At 41.4% G+C, this 25871-nt stretch overlaps 1 protein-coding gene across 10 annotated transcripts in view; it reads right to left on the minus strand.

Moving 5' to 3' along the window:
- The window catches only part of ZMYND8 (zinc finger MYND-type containing 8), a 109868-nt gene that overhangs the window by 41577 nt on the left and 42420 nt on the right, over positions 1–25871 (minus strand). For 9 of the 10 annotated variants that reach the window (XM_077335542.1, XM_077335541.1, XM_077335539.1 and 6 more), the window contains 3 exons: positions 22874–22944; positions 7424–7572; positions 296–514 (listed from right to left, as the gene is read on the minus strand). In XM_077335542.1, the coding sequence (XP_077191657.1) occupies positions 296–514; positions 7424–7572; positions 22874–22944 (439 nt within the window). The remainder of the gene's footprint in view (positions 1–295; positions 515–7423; positions 7573–22873; positions 22945–25871) is intronic. The other variant, XM_077335540.1, reaches the window with a different exon arrangement.

Below are 25871 nucleotides of genomic sequence, written 5' to 3' on the forward strand. Positions count from 1 at the left end.
TATGCAAATACTTTCTGGGGGTGATGTGGGAACAGTTCACAATGAAATTGGCTCCATTATACTATGGGTCAGTGTGAATGAAGGCTATGAGAAATATTTTCATGCTATGCCCTACCCCACCCCACCCCAAAATGTTATATTACAAAGTTGACACAGAAGATGCAGATGATCATGAGCAGCACATAATGGTAAATGACAGCAAAACTCTTAGTTCGGAAGCATCTGCACACTATTCCCTTTCTTTTCTTTCCCAGATATATCAATGAGACACACAGATACCTCATAGCAAACTAACCTCACATTCTGGGCAAAACCAATCCCCCTCTGGCTCCGCTGTCAGTTTCAGACACTTAGCGTGATAAACCCGAGGGCAGAGTTCACAGCAGAGGACTTGGCCTTCCCGGTGACAAACCCAGCAATAGAAATCATTCCGTCCATCCTGCGGTACAACATCAACAGGGTCTGTGGTGAGTGGCTGCTTCATATAGTAAAACGGACCATGTCTTAGCTCTGACTGAAATGTAGGCAAGAAAGACAGGTTTGGTTTCAAAACAAATTTGCATTTTCAAATAAAAAAAATTAATAAAACATAATCAACCCACCCTCATTAGCATTTGACAGAGTCCATTTGTGCATGTGATTTTTTTTTAATCTGGCGCACAATGAACTTCTGAAATTACTCATAAACTATGACTTTTGTTGTTGAGCCCACCAAATCTCTCGTGTACTTAAAAGCAGGTTTATTGTGGTTGTGTGTGTATGTAAGTCGGAAAGAAAGTACATGCATGCAATGTGTATCCCTGGATAGTAAAAGACACTTGATGGATTCCAGAACTTGTCTTGAACACTTTGGTATATTCCTGTGTTTTTCACCATGCAAGTCTGTATGGGAAAATCCTGTCAGGTTTTAGGACTATTAAACAAACAACTGAAGCTCCGATTTATCCTGGCTGATGTTAGCAACTTCTTACTCTTCCCTACTTGTTTACGTATGGAGCAGCTCATCAGGTGGCTAAATGCCTAACAGGGACTATCAATATCACTTCATACTTGAGAGGATGACATGGGATCTTGTCCACAAACACTTTGGCTTCAATAAACTTGTCTTTAAAACTGCCCCAAGAAACCTTTTTTTGTTTCAACAAAAGCATTAAGGGCTTTACAAAAGAAGTCAGAATAAAATGTGTTTGATTCAAGATCATTTTTTTTGTAAAAGATGCTAACCCTTATCCATTGTTGTTCCTCTATATATTTATGAAACAGCCTAGGGGGTGGGACGTGTCCAGCTGTCCAAGTTGGAATAGGGCCAATCAGGGTGCAGCCAGCTTTGCCCTGATTAGCCCTGCCCCTGCAGCTCCCACCCTCCATCACTGGACTCTAACCTCTTTGCTCTCAAATGCCTCAGTGCCTGGAGCCAGCAGCAGGTAAGGGGAGAGGCCCTGGGCAAAGGATCATGGTGGAGGGCCTCCTAATAAGGGCCTCCTGGCTTGCTGATAGCTCGTTAAGGACTGCTAAGGAGCTGACTAGCTGACTGCTAAGGAGCTCTGTCTGCCCTGCTAATGAGCTGCCCAGCCCCCACCTGCCCCACTTGATCTGCCTGCGAGCTGCCGCCCAAGGCCACCTTAAGCTGCCTGGTTGGGGTCCAGGGGAGGGGACCCTTTCAAGGCCCATTCTTAGGAATGGGCTTTGAAGCTAGTTGTTAATAAAACAACATCCAAGGTTTTCTGTTTGTTTGTTTTTAAGAAACAAGCATTGCTTCTTGTTGCGCACGCTCACTGTCTGAAATAATAAGCAAGAAAACACTTGATATACAAAAAGAAGTGGCTCAAACAAATCTCAGCTCAATTTATATCAGGATTATAAATCAACAAAGGGTTTTTCTCTCAGTTTTCCTTCAACTCTTGAAAGATATGGAATTCAACTGCAATTTCTACTCAACTGCACTACCAAGCTCTTGTTTGTTAGCCCCTTGGTTTAAATACAGAGCTTGTTGTCTGAACACCTCAGGGTTCACAGGAAAAGAAATAGCGACTAACAAATTAAAACTTGTAGAAGTTTGTAGAGAAAGATGGGTGGGAGTTGAAGGAGAGCATCCAGTTTCACTTATTGCCTCTACTATAGTGGTCAATGCCTGTAGAGTTCATGCCAACCAAAGAGTTGTCATATTTCTTTATATGTCATTTTCTTGAATGGGATTGCTGGAGGGGGGGAGGTTATAACACCTAATTTATGAAACAGCTTACTTAAAAATCTGGACTACGCAGAGTTATGGAAACTGTGAAACAGATGATTCTTCCGATTAAAATTCTAACTTATCTTGTTTTCCCTAGTTCTATCAGTAGTCACATACACAAGTATATGCTTATAATGCATGCACATTTAAAGGAACAAGTAGAAGAACTCAGTTCACACTTGCTCAAACATGAGAAAGCACAAGCAAGCCTCTACAGAGAAAAATAATCTGTCATTGTACACTGAAAGTTTTCAGGTTTGGTCTTTTTCTTTAACTTCTAACTCTTATTTAAAAAGTAATAGCATCTTGAAAAGGCAATAATCAGACCAACCCAATATGCTCTTCAATTACTATGTCAGGCAGTGGTGATATTATTTAAAGGAGGGCTGCAACATGAAGCATAATTGTGTAATTGATATTGTCAATACTTTACGTATTAGCATATACAGAAGAAGCCCAAAAGAAACTGTTTGCTTATTTATAATGGAAACTTTAGTTATTTTGAGCTCTATCTTCCTTGCCAAAGGAAATAATTGTGTATGTTAAAGACATTACTAAGGAAAAATAAATTAACAATTTGCTGCCCTGACAGCTAGATCCTTGCCAATTCAATTTTAATACCAGCACTTTTAAAATATCTTTTACCAACACAGACTGCTGCAGGCTGGATAAATTAATTTTTATGGGGGAAAAAAGAGATTAAATGGGAACTATTTCAAAATGTATCCTCTCAGTATTAATGATGTCCTTTTTGAAAATAAGGTCCACCATGGCTGTGTTCAATCAACCCATCTTGTTTCATCCAGCAGTACAGTGATCATTTCCTGCAACGAATGGTGCACCTCCTATTGCCATAGGGCAGATATCAGAAAATGCATTGCAGAATAGATAATGCTAGTGCAGCCAAAGAGTAATACACACTGCACAGATTGACAAAATAAGCAAAGCACATGCCACACTGTTAGTACTTAAGCTAAAGTGGTCCCAATGCTCCAAATTAGGAGCAATTCTCTAGGGCAGTGGTCCCCAGCCTGCGGGCCGCGGCCCGGCGCCGGGCCGCAAAGGCCATGGCGCCGGGCCGCGGCTCCCTCTCCCCGCCCCCCCCGCAGTAAAAAACTTCCCAGGCCGCAAGCTTGCGGCCCGGGAAGCTACTTACTGCGGGAGGGCAGGGAGAGGGAATCAGGGCCGGGCCGCGCCCGCGCGGCCCGCGGGTGCGGCCCGATCCACGGGTGCGGCCCGCGGGCGCGGCCGGGCGCGGCTCGCGGGCGCGGTCCGAGGCGCGGCTCGCGGGCGCGGCCCGATCCGCGGGCGCGGCCTGATCCGCGGGCGCGGCCCGAGGCGTGGGCGTGGCGCGCGCGGGCGCGGGCCCTGCGGGCGCGGCCCGATGCCCTGCCGGTCCCCAGCCTAATAAAGGTTGGGGACCACTGCTCTAGGGCAGACATGGCTTGAGACTGCTCCTCATCCACATCTCTTGGGTCTCCAAAAAACACCTTCAGCAAAACAGAAAGACCACACTTGAGACTTGGCATTCCCAATATTTCTGAAGTTAGAAAACTACAAGAGATATAGGAGATCTAAAATCTCTTATGTAATTTAGCATTCTTTTTTGTGTAGCTTAGATTTTGTTAATCAACTGATTTACATCATTTCATTCTACATTAAAGTTGAGAGAACCACTGAATAACAGAGAATTCTTGACTTTCACTGTTGTTTCATCTCAAAACAAGTGACTGCATCAAGGCTTCGACTATTTGTTATTGTAAGCATGCAGAAGGAAGTGGAGTTTGGAGCTCACAAGCCACCATAAAATAATGACACTAATCCAAAATAGTGATTGCCCTGGGATTTCATGACCACATAAATAGAGCATTGTTCCAGGTGTAAACAAGTCCTAGCTTAAACACAAAGACTTCTTCACTCATCAGGGTCATTTATGTATTGCAGACTGGGGACTCAGTAGATCAAGGGACACTCCAGTTGCAATACATTTCAGCTAAAAAGATATTCACAGCAATTGCACAGTAACAGTAATACTACAGTGTTAACTTAGTTCAGAAGCATCCAAAGACTACAATAGTTAGAACTTCCTTTGCATAAAAGACAATGTCATGATATTTTCTATTTATATAGTATAGGCAACAAATTACCATATGACAATTTCTACTGTTATTGTTCCACTAGTAGTATTAGTTTCTCTAAGGGATTTCACAAACTGTGCGCCTGATTACCACCAACTGTAAAACAACACTGATAAATGGAATACTGTGTGTAAAACAGAACTCCTCCCCCCTCCCAATTTATTCCTAGAAATATAGTAGGATTGCCAATCTCCAGTTGGCAACTAGAGATCTCCTGGAATTGCAAGTGATCCCCAAACTTCATAGATCGCTTATTCATTTAAAATATTTGTTCCATTTCTCCTGGAGAAAATGGCTGCTTTACAAAGTAGGCTGCATGGCATTATAATCTAGCAAGCCTCCTCCCCTCCCTAAACCCTACTCTCCTGCCATGTTCCACCTTGACACTTCTAGGCACTTCCCAACCCACAGTTGGCAACCCTAAAGTGTAGAGAGAACAGACAAATTTAAAAAAATCACTAATCAGTGGGCCCCAACCTTTTTATTACTGAGGACCGGTCAACGCTTGACAATTTTACTGAGGCCCGGGGGGGGGGTAGTCTTTTGCTGAGGGACGTCACTGCTGCCTGAACCCCTGCTCCACTTGCTTTCCCCTGACTTCCTGCCGCTCACTGGGGGGTGCTGCCAGCAGCAGCTGCGCAGTGCCACGCCAAGGAGGAGCCCCAGCCCTGGCGGCCGCCGAAGAGCACCAAAGGTGAGCCGGCGGCAGAGTGGCAGGGCAGCCCCCGAGGCAGCAGCCAGGGAGGAGGAGGAGGAGGAGCCAGGGCCCGGTACCAACTGATCCACGGACTGGTACCGGTCCATAGACTGGGAGTTGGGGACAGCTGCACTAAATAGTATTTGGTCATAGATGCAGCCTCATCATACCCAAACTACAAATTTTAGTTAGATCCCATCAAAATGTACAGTATTAAAAGTGACACATCTGGCCCTGATAGTTTTAGAATGACCTCACAGCTGCTCTATAAAAAGTGCCTTCTTCAGTTGACTGCAAAAGCAATTAGTGTGTTGTTGAATGAAAATGCAAATGTGTCAATCTATTAACATTCTCTAGAGTAAAAATCTGAGTTTTCGCAAAGAAGCTGATATTTTATGGACATTCATTTCTAATAACTCATTTATTAATGCCAGCACTCATGTTATTTATAATAAATCTTAGCTAGTGAACTTTCACTTTTTACAGGTTCAACTACACATATTAATTAAGAAAGGTTGGACGTGGAATATCTACCTTTTACAAGTAAGGCAATGTTGCATGATGCCCTAATTATTTTCAACTGGTATCAATGAGCATGGGTGCACTGTCTTAACACCCCATAGATAGTGCTGAAGCTTTGGGGGGGGGGGGCAGGGAACAGGCAGAAATAAGGCTGCAGAAAATAGGAAATTCCTATCAGGAGTTGGCTTTTTTTAAAAAATGACACTGCAAGGGTGCAACTCTACTGTCACAGATTACTATCTTGCTCCTCAAGGGGAACAGTGATTAAAATGCTAATGCAAAAATTGTTCACCAAATAGACAGGTGATAAGGCAATGGTATGCATTCTGTATGTATCAGCATAGTTCTTACTTGGTTAGATTTGGCTTTTGTCTCATATAGATTTATCAATGAAGCTGTAACCGCTAAATAAAAATCCACAGCTCTCTTTTTCAGCGAACTTAAATGGTGATTAGCTATTTCTATAACATGGAAAACTTTTCCAATTTTATATGTATTTTTATTATATTGTATCTTACAGAGAACAAGAATTAGAGCTCTCATACCAAAACTGCACCTGGCATTAGATGTATCATTTTATTAGTATAAATGAGAAAGCAAGTAGTCATTGGAGCATGGTGTATGTAGAAAGGGTGAAGCTGTCTCGCTATTAGCACCCATTTCCCAAGCTCCTAATTCTTTACAGTCAAAGGTCTCGGAGAAAGTAAGGACTAGAATTGCTTTAACATTTCATTCCAGTGGATAGCCATGTTGATCTGACGTAGCAATGGAGTGACCGGATTCCAAAGAGTGTGCATGCACACTAAAGCTCATGCCTTGAAGAAACCTTTGTTGGTGACAACTCCATCCCAATCCCGCCCAATCCAGATAATGAGTATCTACCACCCTAAATCACCACAGCATGACAAAGGAGTTTTTCCCTTCAGGGTAGCATATAGATAAGGGCAGGAGACTCTGGCCATTTACTGGCATAATTAGAGATGAAACAAAAGTTAAAAGCAGTATGAAAAAACAGATTGGGCAACAGACACCTCCACACTGCCCCATCACTTGAGCAACAGCTTCCTTATATCGTAATTGCTACTCTGACCCAAATCCAGTTCTAGAATTCCCCAGAAACATTTAATACAAGGAGGAAGGGACAAGGACACTACTGTGCCAGTCTTGCCAACTGACCAGTTTTCTCTGTGAAAGATCCTTGATACTGTGAGGAGGTAGGGGGTGGGGGAAGCAAGATGAAAATGTGGCTTAAATTGGTTTAAACAATAATGAGACAGCAGAAAGCTGGCAAATGGCTTCAGTGCTGGTATGTAGTACAGCATTAAGAGACACAGTTTATTCCTACCATCAACTAGACATCTCTAAAGTCATATTCCTTGTCCTTCAGGCCAAATGATAACAGAGGAACACGTAAAGCTGCTTTAGCTCCCTTGGGCAGCATCTCTAAATTCTGATGTAAACATTATTTCTAATGCACTGATCAAGTGTAATGAACAAGTACTATAAAATGTGTGTATGTGTGCAAAAAAGCACATATATTCAACCTCCTTTTCCAGAATTTCTCTTCCTGTTCAAAGTTGGTGACTGCCTGGCAGCATTGCTCATGGGAAAGAAATAAGTTTGTGAAGGGTAATGACCAATAGCTTTGTTATATATAACTTTGAATTCTACTACTTACTAATGATCTTGATTACTGCAGAAACCAGAAATATGTATCTGATCTCCCCTACCGTCAATGATGATTACCACAAACCGAACCAAGGGATTGACCACAGCATTTCAATCATATCCATGCAAATACAAACATCATATCACCTCCACGACTTCTATTACCTGCTCCTTATTATTACTGTTCAATAAGCCAGGTTTCTTTTTCTTTTTAATAGGGCTTGTTGAGGAGTCTTCTGGGGAGTGGCCATTGGAAGAGTGTGGTGGGCTTGGAAACTTTCTTTTTTGTGCTGTTCGTTCAGCAGAGCCAGGATCTATAAGCAAAAATTATAGCAATATTAAGAACCTTTTATGCACCATCTAGACCGTTTGCTGCAAAGGCAAACAGTTAAAAGCACAGAATTTCTGGTTTTTCTGTATTCCACTGAACAATGTATAACTCTTGTTTTCTCAAACTACAGACAAAATTATATGAAGGTTTTTAAATATATATATATATATATATATATATATATATATATATATATATATATATATATATATATATATATATATATATATATATATATATATATATATATATATATATATATATATATATATATATATATAGTATATTAACTTGTGTTATGAGAACTACCAAATTCTCCCTTGCCACAATTTTAAAAGATGTTAACCAAGATAGAGCTGCTGGTTACAAACAACTTTGTCCAACAATGTTTCAAGCTAAGCACCTAGCTGTCTATTTTACCAACTATGCCACTGTCTCCACTGTCTCCAGCTGTCAAACCATCCAGAATCAGCCCTGACAGGAGACCATGGAACTGAGGCCAAATACACGAACATCGCAGAACACGGGCTGTTGCTCACGCAATAGCACTCTTCTGAAAGGGATGAGTGTAATTCAAGCACTGCTTTCACCACTGTGAAGGAAGCTGACACCTTAGGAAAAGTGCTGTGAGAATGAAATGACTCCATTCTACTGATCACGCATGATCAGTAAGCGTTCTATAATGCTGCTAATCCTGTCACAGAAATATACACCAATGAGAAATCCATGTTGGAATAAAGAATTTATAGCAGGCAACAAAGTTACAATTTACCTACAGCGATACTGCTAGTGTGTAGGAAAAAGTTACATTTTGCATGGACATTGCCAAATGTGGCAGGCGCATGTCTCTAATTTTGCTGTGCATATAGAATCAATACTGAGTTGCATACCTACATTAATCTTTTTGGAGAAATATGGGCACCCACTGCATATCTGCCAGCAGAGTTGTGTTTACACCAATTGGCTGACAAATACACATGACAAATTTGCTGCAACCACTTTCAGTCCAGGAAGGGGGAAATGCTGGTGACTAATCCTAAACATTACATGGATCTTCTTAAAATAACATGGGCTGCTTTGGGGCAGCGCCGAAGAAAAAATATTTTACCATGAATCTAGATTTTAAGAGTTGTGTGGAATGACTACTACAAGACGGTCTACTCCCTTTCCTGAATGGACGTCTGAAGCAGAGCATTTGAAGCAGAGAGTCAGAAAGACTAGTCAGGACACTAACATACAAGTGTGAGGTCAACTAATCATTCTTGTGGGACAGATAAATCACTCAGGTTTAATCTATATCTTTGCTTGTGAACTATTCCATGCCCAATATTTTGAAAGACGGATATTGCTGAATTATGAAGTGTGATGAATTAATCACAGCCAGTTAAGGCAAGCTGCATTTTCACCCAGAAACATCAAGAACGTTCTACTGAGCTAAGTACTGATAAGTGTACTTTCTGAAAGAAAAACAAGCTGCTTTGTCCATGTTCCTGAGAATCGTAACATTATTCTATCCTATTTTACACTTTGAAAAGGCAAAACCAAGCAAATTACTCCATAGAGTTCCCACTCTGTTCACATAGAATCCTTTCTGTTGTATCTAAGATGACAGATGCTCCTGTGTCCTGGAAAAAGTCTTTACAGGTTCTGCTCTAAAGTGCTGTTTGCACATATAGTTCCAGTTCCCTAGATTCATAACCAGGAGTGCTTTTGTCCACTAGAGGTCATGGATGAGTTCTCATCATTCTGTGCAATACAGAAAATACATAACATCTCCAAATGTTATCAAGACCTGTAGAATATGCACATTGCAACAACTTATTAAAATAGCATATTTTGCCCCAATCGGTAAGTTATGATGTTCATGTGATTGTTTCTCCTTTATGGAGCAACATAATCTTCAAATTCACACAGTTACATTCAGGTGGGTAGCCATTTTTGTCTAAGGTGGCACAACACAGTTTGAGCCCAGTGGTACCTTGATACTCCCCAGGTATGCCCTTCGCTGTGGGAAAGAGGAACATGGCTGCAATCCTCCATTTTATTTCTGGTTCACTATAAGCAAGACAGGTCAGGCTAAGAGAATTTGATTTGATTTATTGGGTTTATAAACCTTCCCTCGTGGCACAGCCATCTCGGAGTGGTATACAACAAGATAAAACCAGTAATATAATAAAACCATGATAACTAACTTAAAACTGTTACAGACAGCTATAGGCATCCTCTTAATTTCTTAAGCCAGTCCCATTTATCAGAATGTTTGGGAGGGGGGGGGCTTCTAGATCTTCTCCGACCTCAACCAAATGCTTGGTGGAAGAGCACTGTCTTATTTATTATATTTATATACCCCCCCATAGGCTCATTGAGTTCCGACAGGGCCAGTGTACCTCTGGGAAATCCATTTCATCATATGAGGGCCAGGACCAAGAAGACAAACTTCTCTTGGGCCAAGGACCACTAGCCTGTTGACAGGCAGAGCATAGTGTTCTTCATGTAGTGGTCCCTCATGTACACTGGACCCAGAGGACAAGTGGCCTTAAAGGTCAAAACCAACACCATGAACCTAATCCAGAACTCCACTAGAAGCCAATGTAGCTGCCTGGGCACAGGGTGTATATGAGCCCTACACAGTGATCTAGTGAGGACTCCAGCAACTGCATTTTGGACCTACTGCAACTTTCAGAGTACTGACAAGAGAAGGCCCATGTAGAATGAGTTATAGCCTGGCAGAGATGTAAAGACATCTGCTGAAACTACTCTAGTGACTTGAGCCTCCATGGAAAGGGAGGCATCAAACATCACTCCCAGATTCCTCGCCGTCCATTTTATTAATTTTTAAGGAACTCTTCTGTCTAAGATTTTTGACCAGATAATCCCTTTGTATACACTGGTAGAGTATCTTGCCGGTTGCCCCTCTCGCATAGTTTATAGTCTCCTAGAATTGCTAACTCCCCCATCATAAACTCAGGAGACAAGTTTATTTCAGGTAACAACCTTTAAAAACAACAGTTTTATTTGAGGTATAAACTTTTGTGTTAATGAACAATCTGAAGACACGTTCTTGCACGCGAAAGCTTAACACATTGTTGGTCTTAAAGATACCACTGGGCTCAAATTTTGTTATACATAGCCCCTATAGTTGAACTTCCATACAATGCATGTTACCCCATGCTCTAAGTCTTACATAGAGTACAAAGCAAATAGTTCTCCTAGTCTATCAATCATATTTTGAAGATTATAATAAATAATAATGGGAATCCACTAGAAAACCAATTAGTCTCAGCAGAAACAGAACCACATTCTCATATTTTGACACAGCCTGTTATCTAACTTGATACACTGCAATCAAGTAACTACCAGGAACCTTCTAGGTTTTCCCTTCCCTTCCCTCCCTGAGAAATTTGATTCTCAAGGTTATGGGAACTGGTACAGAAGAATAACCATGTGGGTTGGCTGTGCTAATGATGAGGAAGGAGAGTAATTGCTCCCTTCTATCTTTTCCCTCAACAAAGCTCCACTGATGGATTGCTTAATCCAATCCAGAATGCTTTTATATTAAATTCTTAGCTTTAAAAAATTATTACATATGAAAACTGTGTAGAAATCATATACAGCCAGCTATAATGCATGAAAAACTGAAACCATGCATTTGATAATGGCCAGAGTAGGTAAAGGTATCCCCTGTGCAAGCACTGGGTCATGTCTGACCCTTGGGGTAACGCCATCTAGTGTTTTCATGGCAGACTCAGTACGGGGTGGTTTGCCATTCCCTTCCCCAGTCATTACCGTTTTACCCCACAGCAAGCTGGGTACTCATTTTACCAACCTCGGAAGGATGGAAGGCTGAGTCAACCTTGAGCCGGCTGCTGGGATCGAACTCCCAGCCTCATGGGCAGAGCTTCAGACTGTATGTCTGCTGCCTTACCACTCTGCACCACAAGAGGCTCTGGCCAGAGTAGACACAGCAGTAATTTCCAGTTTGACCAACAGTTTCCAAGGTGAACATCCAATTTTAATGGATTTAGCGATTTCCAAAGTATACCCAAAGGGTCCAAGACAGTGCAACCTTAGTTCATTTTACCAATATAAAAGCAGGCATGTGAAGGTTGTGCAAACAGTGGTAGCTGTTCCATGTGACAGACAGGATATGTGGAGGAGTTTACCAAAGACATTACAGACTTCTCCAGACATTTTTGTAGTTGGGATGGTAACGAAAGCATGGAGAATTTTCACACAATGGGGACATGTAGGCAATATAAGCAGCAAGCTGTTACAGAGGCCGGTTCCTGAATTAACCTGAACAGACAGTGACTAAGGCCAACCAGAAAACTCTATGACTAAGGAAGATTATCTCCTCTCCCACGGGCTCTTACGTGAATTTGTTCTGAAACATTGGCAAACAATGCACTGCACTTACTAAAACGTCTGTAATGTTGCAATATGCTGCCCTAATTTTTTTTCTTCAAACCAGCATAGCAAGTCTTGACTAAGGACATGGAAGAAGAAGAGTTGGTTCTTACATGCCACTTTTCTCTACCTGAAGGAGTCTCAAAGTGGCTTACATTCGCCTTCCCTTTCCTCTCCCCACAACAGACACCCTGTGAGGGAGGTGGGGCTGAGAGAGTCCTGATATTACTGAAGAAGTTGAGTTGGTTCTTATATGCTGCTTTTCTCTACCTGAAGGAGTCTCAAAGTGGCTTACATTCACCTTCCCTTTCCTCTCTCCACAAGAGACACCCTGTGAGGGAGGTGAGGCTGACAGAGCTATTATATTACGGCTCGGTCAGAACAGCTTTCTCAGTACATTTTCTTGTAGTTAAATGTAAAAACACTTGTTGTTAAGTGCGAAGTCGTGTCCGACCTATCGCGACCCCATGGACAATGTTCCTCCAGGCCTTCCTGTCCTCTACCATTCCCCGGAGTCCATTTAAGCTCACATCGACTGCTTCAGTGACTCCATCCAGCCACCTCATTCTCTGTCATCCCCTTCTTCTTTTGCCCTCAATCGCTCCCAGCATTAGGCTCTTATCCAGGGAGTAAAAACACTACTGGTATCCAAAAGGCAGTAGCACTTGAAAGGAAGGCTTGCGATTTTTAAAATCAAACCATACTGATAAACGGGATTAAGTGTTTGTACAGACAATTCGTCTTTTTAGCAAATTGAAATGTGTTTCAGTTACGTAGAATATAGACTTTTTCATTCCAGGCTGCCACTCCACAGTGCGGAAATGGCCTTTCCCAAGTACCTAATGTGTAACACTTACAGAATAGTACCCGTTATATCACTGTAGATTCAAACACATCACCTTCTCTTCAACAAGCATACAGTTTCTCTTCTTCAAACTGAATGCTCAACTGCTATACCAATGAAAGCCCATTCCATCTGCATCAATACAGTGTTGGAATCTTTTATTTATTTATTTACATTATCTATGGTCCACCTTTCTCTCTCAAGGCAGATTACATAGTATAAATCAAATACAAGCAACAGCATGGGGCAACCAGTAAAACAGTGCAAAAGAGTCTGGCTAGCAAAAATCTGAAAATAAGCAGAAATTTCAAACAGCTGAAACAACGCACAGATATGTGAACATGACTGTCCTGTCTTCGTGAGGCAGTTTATCTTTTGAGGATATGAGCTCTCCCTTCTCCTCCAACACTGTAGCAAGCATCTCCTGCTTTTAAATTTGCCTTTGTTTAAAAGGCAACATACAGCCCCAATCTCATTACATGTATACATCTGAAAACTACTGTTGCAGGATCACTGCGGGCCCTGCGGGATTTGTCAGCTTTCCGCAGGGCCTGTAAAATGGAGCTCTTCCACCAGGTCTATGGTTGAGGCTGGGGTCAGTGAATCAGGGACATCACTCCCCCCCCCCAGGAATTGGAGTGTATGCTACTCCCCCATCCTTTCCTCTTCACCTCTTTGATAATTGGGAGAGGGATGGGATTTTTAGCCGTCATGTTAGTAGTTTGATGTTGTAATGGGAATTTTAATGGGGTTAGTTGTTGTGACCCACCTCGAGCCTGTCGGGAGAGGAAGGAAATAAATCTAAAAATAATAATAATTTAAAAAAATTATTAGTATGTCAAATTTTTAAAACTCTCTGTGATTAAAGTATCTGGCATCACATGACAGCGTAAAATACACTAAGTGCACTGCCTAGTGATATGGTTACAAAATGTACTTTCTGTTCTGGAACTCTTTTTTTTTCGTGAGTCACTTCACATTTGTATGCAACAGATGTCCTAGAATTGACTTATCAAATGTGACTAAGCTTCCTCAGATTAAGACCAATAAGGGCAACTTCATTTTAAACATAAAAACAAAGACATTATTTCTTACACTACGTAGAGAAATGTAATCAAGCCGTTCATATATGAAAACTTTAAAAGTAAGGCATCTGGGGGTGCCGCCTTGCTCCCACATAACTCATAAGCATTCATCAGCAACTACAAGCAAGGACATGAATATATTTAATTTCCCATAATAAGCAAGGATATTTTTGTAGTCACACACTGAAATCAAACAACACCACCTTTATGGAACTTCCAATGGACAATTTTGATTACTTTCGAGGACAGTTCAACTTCAACATTAATTTAATTCTGACTTGAATACTCAGCAATGTTTTAAAAAATTGTGAGTGCTTTTTCCCTGGGATTTACAGCCAATCTTGCACTAAAAATAACCAATCGGTATGCTTTTATCTGATACAACATCTATACAACCATGTTTATTACAAAGCAGTATCAGACAACTCTGTTTCTCACCTCTGTGAGAATTAAAAATTTTACTGGCATTATCCATGTCTTGGACATGGCAGATACCTACACAAGCCTTTCTTTTATGTATCTATTTACTGTTTATAATTAAATTTGTATACCGCCGCGCCCAGACTAGCCAGCTCGCGGCAGTTCACAACATAAATAAAACATCTATCGATAGAAACACAACCATTTAAATCATTCCAACAGGCAATACCCACAAAAATAAATTAAACAACAAGGGGGGGGGGATTAATACAAACGCTTGTCCAAGCCTCAGATGCAGCTAAACCAGTATGGGCGGGGCAGCTAGAGATAAAAGAAACAAGCTCAAAGGCTCAATCAGTGAGTCTGGTCAGTATACTACCTAAGCCCGGAACCAGGGGAGTGGGGGACCTGATCTTGCTCCCTGGTACTCATAGCATCTGACCTCAGCCAAACACCTGGAGGAAGAGCTCCCTCTTGCAGGCCCTGCAGAACCCAGAGAGTTCTGCCAGGCCCCTCAGCTCTTCTGGGAGCTTGTTCCACCATCAGCAAATTTATACCCGCAGAGCGAAGTGCCGGTCCATCCACTTGGCTTCCATGTCTGCCTCTCTAAACCAAACTTACCTCCAGTTTATGGTTACTGAGTCTAAAATGGTCAGGAAACTGTAGACCAAGCAAGTTGCTTGCAGTGGCATTGAGACCTTCACTTTGGGAAATGTCAGATCTCAGTGTCATTTACAACAGAGGTCCTTAGTCTTTTTTGATCTTTTGGCATTTTAGGAAACATGAGAATAGGGAGTTTGGGGCCAACATGCCTGAAGAATTGTCTACTAACTTAAGAACCTACCCAATCACTACGGTTGTGTTCAGAGGGCCTGCTTTAGTTCTCCAGACTTCTTTAGGCAAGTGACAATACGATGTGACAATGTGACAAAGGCCTTCACAGCAGTGGCACCACAACTTTGGAAATCTCTCCCCAGGGAATTTCGCCTGTTGCCTTCTGTGGTTGAGTTCCACCAACAGGTGAAGACTTTTTTTTTGTCTCACTTGACATTCCCTCAGTGATTGCACCTTCCTCCCCGGTCTTTTAATTGTTATGTTTGTACATTTTATTAAAACATTTACATTCCACCTGGCAATGTGTTGTTTTTAATAGTTATTAAGATGATATTTTTAATTTGTAGATTTTAATTTCTTGGCTGCTTTGGTGGCCCTCTGGGAGCAGAAAGACAGGGTAAAAATTTTGTTAGTGAATAAATAAAATGTCTGCCATGGGGAGTGATTGTAAAATGGCTGCCTTGGGATACTGAAACCAATCACTTAGGTAACAAAATGCATGGAGGCTGCAAGCCTAGCATCTTCCTGCGATTGAGACTGTTGTTTCTGAATAGTTCTCCCTACAGACACGAAGGTGTTTCCTAGATTCTTTTGAAACACCTCTTCTTTGAATAAGCAAGTAGCTTATTCATACAATAAAAGGTGCTTTATCAATGAAGCAAAGAGATACCAAAAAGTCCTTTAGTCAGTGCCACACTGGGGATCACTGATTTACAGTATCCCACCCTACCTCCACTCCCCATTTTGGGTTTTTAGTATTATGATAATGCATTATGAATAATTTCACTGTATGTTTGCCACATAGAGGAAAGACACCCATACACAGTTTTCCTTCTGGCCTGAGCCAGCTTGTCCCAAGTGGAGGCAGGGAAAACATGGAACATAATTACAGTATCCAATGAATGAGAAACGAGGTCATTATTATGGGAGTAAAATCAAGAGGAAAACTGAAGGGTAGATATACCCACTAGAGAGGTTGGCAGGAACAAACCATGTTTTTATCCCTCTCACAAGTGACCTTTGTCCATGTATCAGCAAGCAGGCAGTTATCTGAATCCACTGTGGTATTGAAGTTTTCAAGACCACATTCAGTCCATGTACTGATAAACATTACATTATGACTAATTCATAACGATTATGAACTAATTCATAAACTAACCTTTAATGCAAAGATAGGTATGATAGACCAAAATGTTAGGGACCTAACAGAAGAGATTTTAAAAAGGTGGCAAAATTATGCAGAACTATACAAGAGTGAGCTTAACATCCCTGATGGGGTAGTCACTGACCTGGAGCCAGACATCCTGGAATGTGAAGGCAAATGGGCATTAGGACGTCTGAGCAACAATAAAGTAGTGGAGGTGACAGCATTCCAGTTAAACTATTCAAAATCTTAAAAGACGATGCAGTAAAAGTACTACACTCAATATGCCAGCAAATTTGGAAATCTCAACAGTAGCCACAGGATGGGAAAAGTTCAGTTTACATATCAATCACAAAGAAGGGCAATGCCAGTGTTCAAACTACTGCACCACTGCACTCATTTCTCATGCTAGCAAAGTTATGCTCAAAATCCTACAAGCTAGGCTCCAGCAATATGTGGACAGAGAACTTCCAGAAGTAAAGGCAGGATTTCAAAGAGACAGAGGAACTAGAGATCAAATTGCCAACATACACTGGATCATGGAGAAAGCTAGGAAGTTCCAGAAGAACATCTACTTCTGCTTCATTGACTATGCTAAAGCCTTTGATTGTGTGGAACATAACAAAAGAGATGGGAATACCAGAGCATCTTATCTGTCTTGGGCATGGAATCACTGATTGGTTCAAAACTGAAAAAGTAGTTTGGCAAGGCTGTATACTGTCACCTTGCCTATTTAATTTCTATTAAATTGTACATCATGAGAAAGGAGGGGTTAGATGAGTCATAAATTGGGATAAAGATTGCAGGGAGAAATATCAGCAACCTCAGATATGCAGATGATACCATTCTAATTGCAAAAAGCAAGGAGGAATTAAAGAGCCTCTTGATGCAGGTGAAGAAGGAGACTGCAAAAATTGGCTTGAAACTCAATATCAAGAAAACTAAGATCATGGCATCCGGCCCTCTCAATTCCTGGCAAATAGATGGGGAAGAAATGGAGGTAGTTTTTATTTTCCTGGGCTCCAAGATCACTGCAGATGGGGACTGCAGCAAAGAAATTAAAAGACACTTGCTCCTGGGGAGGAAAGCTATGGCAAATCTAGACAGCATCCTAAAAAGCAGACACATCACCCTGCCAACAAAAGTGCATCTAGTCAAGGCTATGGTCTTCTCAGTTGCAATGGATGGCTGTGAAAGTTGGACCATAAAGAAGGCCAAGCGTCAAAGAATTGAGGCTTTTGAACTCTGGTGCTGGAGAAGAATCTTGCGAGTCCCTTGGACTGCAAGGCGAACAAACTGGTCAGTCCTAGAGGAGATCAGCCCGGACTGCTCCTTAAAAGGCCAGATCCTGAATATGAAACGCAAATACTTTGGCCACCTCATAAGAAGGAAGGTCTCCCTGGAGAAGAGATTAATGCTGGGAGTGATTGAGGGCAAAAGAAGAAGGGGACGACAGAGAATGAGGTGACTGGATGGAGTCATTGAAGCAGTCGGTGCAAACCTAAATGGACTCCGGGGAATGGTAGAGAACAGGAAGGCCTGGAGGATCATTGTCCATGGGGTCGCGATGGGTCGGACACAACTTCGCACCTAACAACAACAAATGACTAATTCACTATAGTAATGAACAAAGCAGGTTGGGGCGAGGAGAACTATACTAAGAAATTATTGACACTTTTATTCTTATGGGCCCACATGAAGGGATGTGAACTTGCCTGGGGTTAAGATGGACAGGGAATATCCGTTTGAAAGATCCAGATCACTAGAACCAACACACTGAACCAGTTTCCTGATAAAAAAAGTCCCATTCTAATCCCCAGAATATGCACATATATCCATTTAAAGATATTAGTAATTTGTAAATCAACTAATTATTGAATAATTATAGATTTTAATTTCACAGGCAATTCTATTCCATGGGCCAAATGATACCCAGTTTGTATCTGCTGGGGTGTGACCCTATATATATATTCTTTCAGAGATGGCTTATGGTAATAAGGAAGGCAGCAGGAATTTTGCTTAACAATTTCCTTTCCACACATATATAGTTCTACCCAGAAGGTCATATACTGTTTTCCATGACAATAAAAAAACTCTGTAGAGCAAACTGTTCAAGATAAGCATAAAACATATCCAGACTCAGCTAAGGAGCACATTGCACCATTTCCCCACTTCTCTGGTTCTCAGATTTTGCTACCTACTTGGTACCTGGATACCCTTCTCACTTAAACCTTATTATTATGTATTTATTAAATTAATCTATATCCTGCCTTTCCTCCAAAGGGGAGCCAAAGTGGCTTACTCTGTACTTTTATAAAAAGAATAGGATTAGATTCTATTGTTTACCACATGTCTTATCCTGCTCATAATGCATTGTCCTTTGCTTTTCAAATTACATTTTCACTGTTTATTATAGGTCATTTGTATTTTTGCATTTATTGAAATGTATTATGCATGATATAATGCATAATACGTATAAAGAAAATAATTTCAATAAATGTAAAAATATAAATGACCGAAATGAAATGCTACTTGCTTTTAATCTGGCTACACATTTAACCACAGCCATCATCCATGATGAGAAAGGAGTTCGGCAAGGCTGTATACTGTCGCCTTGCCTATTTAACTTGTATGCAGAGCACATCATGAGAAATGCGGGATTAGAGGAGTCACAAATTGGGATCAAGGTTGCAGGGAGAAATATCAACAACCTCAGATATGCAGATGATACCACTCTAATGGCAGAAAGTGAAGAGGAACTAAAGAGCCTGTTGATGCAGGTGAAGGAGGAGAGTGCAAAAGTTGGCTTGAAACTCAACATCAAGAAAACAAAGATCATGGCATCCGGCCCTCTCAATTCCTGGCAAATAGAAGGGGAAGAAATGGAGATAGTGACACATTTTATTTTCCTGGGCTCCAAGATCACTGCAGATGGGGACTGCAGCAAAGAAATTAAAAGACGCTTGCTCCTGGGGAGGAAAGCTATGGCAAATCTAGACAGCATCCTAAAAAGCAGAGACATCACCCTGCCAACAAAAGTGCGTTTAGTCAAGGCTATGGTCTTCCCAGTTGCAATGTATGGCTGCGAAAGTTGGACCATAAGGAAGGCCGAGCGTCAAAGAATTGAGGCTTTTGAACTCTGGTGCTGGAGAAGACTCTTGCGAGTCCCTTGGACTGCAAGGCGAACAAACCGGTCAGTCCTAGAGGAGATCAGCCCTGACTGCTCTTTAGAAGGCCAGATCCTGAAGATGAAACTCAAATATTTTGGCCACCTCATGAGAAGGAAGGACTCCCTGGAGAAGAGCCTAATGCTGGGAGCAATCGAGGGCAAAAGAAGAAGGGGACGACAGAGAATGAGGTGGCTGGATGGAGTCACTGAAGCAGTAGGTGCAAACTTAAATGGACTCCAGGGAATGGTAGAGGACAGGAAGGCCTGGAGGATCATTGTCCATGGGGTCGCGATTGGTCGGACACGACTTCGCACATAACAACAACAAATCATCCATGACCTTGGATAGCTAAACAGTCTGCATGTAGAAAACCACAAATAGTCCTTTAAAAAGTCATATCCACAATAACCTTCTTTTTCAAGAAAAATATAAATAATATGGGGGCAGGCAACAATCTGAAAGTCAATACGCAGCAGTTTAACAATAATCGATAATTTTACTAGCATTTTGTTTACAAGGAAACTGCAAAAGTCATATCCTTTAATATATATCGTGATCAAGAGGTTTCAAAAAAACAAAATTGAGGGAAACTTATATTTTCATATATCTACAGTAATAATCCTCAAAGCACCGCTGCCCAAAAAAATCTGAGAAGAAACTGTCTGTTCAAATTTCACTTAACCTTCTAACACAGGATAAGTACCCATTATCCAACTAAATCAACTACCTCATCACCCCAACCCAATAACAAGGTCTGCCCAGCAGGGTTGTTGTAAAGAATATTAAGATGAGAGAGTTCACACAACACCATACATGAGCCAGTTCTACATGACCATACCTGGAACTCACACACTCCCCACACCGATATGTCCCACCTCATCGAGTTACGGTACTTCCTCATATGCTTTGTTATGTTTTCCTTCACTTACTTAATGAGGGTGCACATCATAAATTAACACTGAAAACAGTGTTTACGGTAATAAAATCCACATAAGTCAGTTTTTAAAAATCCATTAATTTTTTTGCAGAGAATATTAAAATAAAAAGGCACCCCAGAATTTTTTAAAGGTTTCAGGTGACACTAGAAGGCCTCTAGAGAAGGGACTGTCCACAGTGCAAGAGGGAGGGAGTTTCGATGCAATGGTAAATTATGACCTGCTCAGAACAGGAAGTAATGTAACAATGTCAAGATATGGTACGTGGTGAAAGTTTTAGGTCCCCTTCTTCCATCTGAAAAAGCTACTGCTACTTTAATATGAGTCAACAGCAGAGCGTGCAAGATTAAAATTAAGAGGTTACAGTTCAATACCATATTCCTGTTCTCTGTTCCAAGGATGAACATGACATAAAGGGCAAGACTAAAACAATTTCATTCTGCCATCTACTTTTTGCACTGTCAGTCATGGAGCTGTGATTCTCCAGCGCGGACTAAACCACCCAGTACATTTGGCTGGATAGGAACTAGTAGGATGCCTTCTCCTCCCACGCAGAGGCATGCAAGAGCCAGTACCTCCATTATTTTTATTATTATTATATATACAAGCCAAAGTTTTAGAAAACTGGAATTCACCCCTTGGTCTAACAAAGAAAGACTGCAGAGCTCCAAGAAGGAGCCAGTCTACCGGGCAGCTGCCCAAGTGCTCACAGAAATCTGAGGTTAGATATACTTGAAAGTATTTATCCAGTCCTGAACCCTAGCAAGAAAGGGGTATTTCTATCCAGCCCTGTTTGCTGCTCAGGAGAGTATGCATAAGGGGAGGGACATGCCCTGAGGCAGCAGGGTATGGGTGTGCTTGAGCAATCCCCCCTTTTCCCTTTTTTTTTTAAAGTGTGGATACATTTATCAAGGCTATATTCCAAATGGGTATGAGAATGAAGTGGTAGGTGTGGGAGCTGGGGTTTTATGGAATAAAGTGACAATACCAGATAAGGGTTCTGGGAGGGAGGATTAAGAAAAGAAAAGCAAGAGAAAACGGGTAGAAGTTTTAGAAGAAGAAGAAGAAGAAGAAGAGTCGGTTCTTATATGCCGCTTTTCTCTACCCGAAGGAGGCTCAAAGCGGCTTACAGTAACCTTCCCTTTCCTCTCCCCACAACAGACACCCTGTGAGGTGGGAGAGGCTGAGAGAGCCCTGATATCACTGCTTGGTCAGAAAAGCTTTATCAGCGCCGTGGAGAGCCCAAAGTCGCCCAGCTGGCTGCACGTGGGGGAGTGCAGAATCAAACTCAGCTCACCAGATTTGAAGTCCACACTCCTAACCACTACACCAAACTGGCTTATTTTAGAAGAATAAGAGACCTTCAGGTAGCTCAGGCTGGTAGAATGTCAGGATTCACATGTGTCCTTATTAATTTTTTGTCCCATCCTTCCTCTAAAGTACTCATGATATTGTACACTGTTCTTCCCTCACTGTTCTTTGCCCTCACTATAGCCCTGCGACATAGGCTAGGCTTTGTGTGAATGACGGTTCCAAGGTCATCCACTGACTTTCAGGGCAAGCAGCGATCTGCACCTGAGTCTTCCCAGGTCAAGCACAGTATCACAACACAAAGTCCCTCTCAGAATAGGAGAAGTGAAGGACAAAGGCAAAAATAATATTGGGACATCAGAACAAATCCCTGACCTGGACAGCCTCATCTTGCAAGATCTCAGAACCTATCAGGAGCAGTCCTGGTTGGTATTTGGATAGAAGGCCATCAAGAAATACCAGGTTCACTAGGCAGAGGCAGGCAGGGGCATACTTCCTCTGAGTATCTCTTGCCTTGAAAACTGTACAGGTCAACATAAGCTCGCTGTGACCTGATGGGCAACCCCCCCAAACAACAACAACAACAAAAACAACAACAGAAGACTGAAGGCTACAGAGAGCTAAGCTTAAAAGGTATGGACAAAAAAAAACTGTGCTGAGCGTAGAAGAAGATGGAAAGGCAATGTGCAATGACAGGTGAATTCTTTTGACAGCAGAGCTCTAGGCAGAAGTGATAGAACTGAGATAACAAAGGAATATAGGTGAGAAGAAACAGCAGACAAAACAAGATATGAACACATAAGCCAGGTGTTTAAGTTAAAAGATGAAAAAGGCTTGGTTTTTGAAACTTTGAAAGCAGCATTACTCTATGATATGCTGGAAATAAAAGGGTCAAAGATTTTTAAAAGGCTACCATACAAGGAAGGAGCCAAATAATATAATCTGAATAACAGTTGCATCATCACAATATTAACTAAAATTGAGGCATAGTTGCTAAAATTTTCACGGCATTTTATTGTGAATTTTCACAACCATCTTCATGTACTTAACGGGAAAAAAATGCTTAAAATGAAGCATAATTTCCTTGTTGCCTTTTGCGCTCTAAATGACAGAGATAATATTACTGTCACTCACCTTTGGATCGAGTGGAGATATCCATCCCTTCCACCACCTCCTGCTCTGCCTTTACTTCTTCTTCAGCCAAGCTACGAGAGTAAAGAAATATTCAGAATATTATTCTTACTTTTTATTTTTAACACACTGGAGAGTGAAAGTGGTAGAGGCACAGGAACATATTTAGCAGCAGACTGATTCACATTTCTTTTCAATGATACAGTGATAGTGTCACCATTTTAAACAATGAAATCAGAACTTTCATCCAGCTGCTAAGATTGGAGTACAAATAGAACTCATTCTAATCTCTGCAATTCCACCTCCTACATATAATCAGGACTTGATGTAATGGTGACAGGAACTGAAATGGTGGCAGCGCAGTGAGGGGGGTAGTCATTGGCTTCAAGTGATCCTGAAGTTCCCTTATACATTACTTATTGATGATGATTGTTCTCATATAGCCCTGAACATTAGCAAGAACTTGTGATAAATGATGAAAACTGGATTCTTTGGTTGTTTCAGTTGCATGGTTTAGACAAATTATGCTTGGGTACCTGGAATATTCCATCATTTTTTTCCTGTTTTTCTTTCTGATACTCAAAGACAGAAATACCCAGGAGCATCCATTATTTTTACATTATTTTACACAGATAATTGCAAGCCTATACATCACTCCTAAAACATTAATCCAAGAAAGGTGGCAGAAAGCAGAAAAGAAAAAAAAAGTGTCTGTATATGTGTGGCCAGTTAAAAAAAATTAAGAACTGTACCAATATCATTGGTTTTATTTTATTTTAAAGAATTCTCTCCACAAAAAGAACTGCCTAATACTACACCAAGAATGAATTTTGGCAAAGTCTGAATTTACATACTTCCCATGGAAACCAGAATTTTAAAATGTATTCAGGAATCAAAAAAGGTTAACAAAAAGGGAAATGTCTGAAGGTCTAATGAGGAAATAAATGGAGGCCTCAAAATTCTCAAAAACAGGCCCTGGTAAAGGCAGGTTACACTTTCAGCCTCTCTGTCAGTGTCTTCCAAAGAAGTAAGGAGCCATGTACATGGAAAGGATGCTGAGGCCTCCATACATGTGACTAATAGTTCACACAGTGGCCATTGTCTATGTCTCTTAATGTTTTGTCTGTGTAAAGGAGCTAATATTACAAAATGTATGATATGTTTCTTGTATGCTGTACTTACCGTATATATGTATGCCAGACCACTGATAAAGGTGGTAATGCCAAACCACATTTGATCAGTGGCGTGGATATGTTCATAGGATTTGATTTTATCTGAGGCCTTTCGTTGTTTCTAATAAATACTGGCATTTTTATAACTACATCACATTGAAAAAACTCTATGGTGTACCCTCATTAGACCTACAAACATTTCCCTTTTTTGTTAACTTTTTTTTTTGTTCTTGGGCTCTTTTTTGCCTTGTTTCTCTTTTTTGTGGTGGATTTTAAAATGTATTAGCAACCTAAAACCACTGTATGGAAATGTTTTAAAGACATACAAATATAAGCCAATGTCCAAACACAAACAGAAGTTCTAATGCTATCTACGCTCATCCCACTTCCAGAGCAGCAAACTTTATATAATGGGCATAACTTGAAAAAGAATACAGATTGGTAAAGTGATGGAAAAGCACCTATGAGCAACATTGCATCAGAACAAGGTCATCTGGTCTAGTGTTATCTTACTAAAAGCAGCCCGACAGATGTCTCTTGAAAACATGCAAAGAAGATTTGATTGAAATAGATATCCCTTCTAGCATTTGGCAATCAAATGCTTATAAAATAGTAGTTCTTTTATTCATGGCCGGTTTATCCATGTAGCACATGCTACCCAGCGCCTGCCCCTCATAGTTTGGTGCCATAACTTCTCTCCCCCAAAAGTTTATGGCATGAGGATATTAGGATTGGAGCATCAAATTGCTGGGGCAGGAAGGAAGGTGGCTGTATTGCACAGGCACTACCCTAAAGTGGAGCCAAGAGACCTGGTGGGAAAGACCATTGGTTACATAACATAAACGGTCCTTCTCCCCTGACCTTACCAAGAACTATTTCTTCCTCCTTCCCTGGTGATGAGTGGGATAACACCCAGCAAAATGTTCTCCAATCAGGTAGAGAACCAAGAGTGCACCTACCCACACACACACACTCTGCACCACAGGAGGGAAAAGAAGAAGCTTGCACCACAGGAGGGGAAAGAAAAAAGCCCTTTCTTGGCCGCTGCCATGTTGCTGCTGCCACTGCTCCTTCCTCCTTGCCCTGTGCTCACATTACATCCACTGCCTCCTCCCTCCTATTTGGGACTACATGTGAGGCAGCAGCAGGTGAGTTGAAGGTCTCCACCTCCTTTGTTCATTCCATCACACTCTAGGCAAGAGGCTTTTATAAAAAGTGAGCTTACTTGATGGAGCTCTTTAAGGACATTCAGAGTGACATCCCTGTCCACTGTGGGCAGCTCCAAGTCTCGCTGCTCCTGCCATAGTCTCGCTGCTCCTGCCATAGCTAGGACCCTGCAAATCCTTAAACTGGCTCCGTTGCTACGGGCTGTGCAAGTCCTTAAACCAGCTCTGCTTTTATATATCTTCAATAGATCTACCAAAACCTACCTGACACCAAAACAGCTCACAATATTATAATATGGGTGCCATATTGCACCACGGATTACAGTACATGCCATTTTATTTTCCATCCATTTCTTATATGGAACTACTAATTGGTATGATGTTGTAAAACCAGCATTCTTATTGGAATTTTTTTTTAACTGCCCTGGTTTCCAATTCCCAAACACAATCCAAGCAGATTAGATTCATAGAGTTGGAAGGGGCCATACAGGCCATCTAGTCCAACCCCCTGCTCAACGCAGGATCAGCCCTAAGCATCCTAAAGAATCCAAGAAAAGTGTGTATCCAACCTTTGCTTGAAGACTGCCAGTGAGGGGGAGCTCACCACCTCCTTAGGCAGCCTATTCCACTGCTGAACTACTCTGACTGTGAAAATTTTTTTCC

The sequence above is a fragment of the Paroedura picta genome, chromosome 4, assembly GCF_049243985.1.
Source record: "Paroedura picta isolate Pp20150507F chromosome 4, Ppicta_v3.0, whole genome shotgun sequence".
NCBI lineage: Eukaryota > Metazoa > Chordata > Lepidosauria > Squamata > Gekkonidae > Paroedura > Paroedura picta.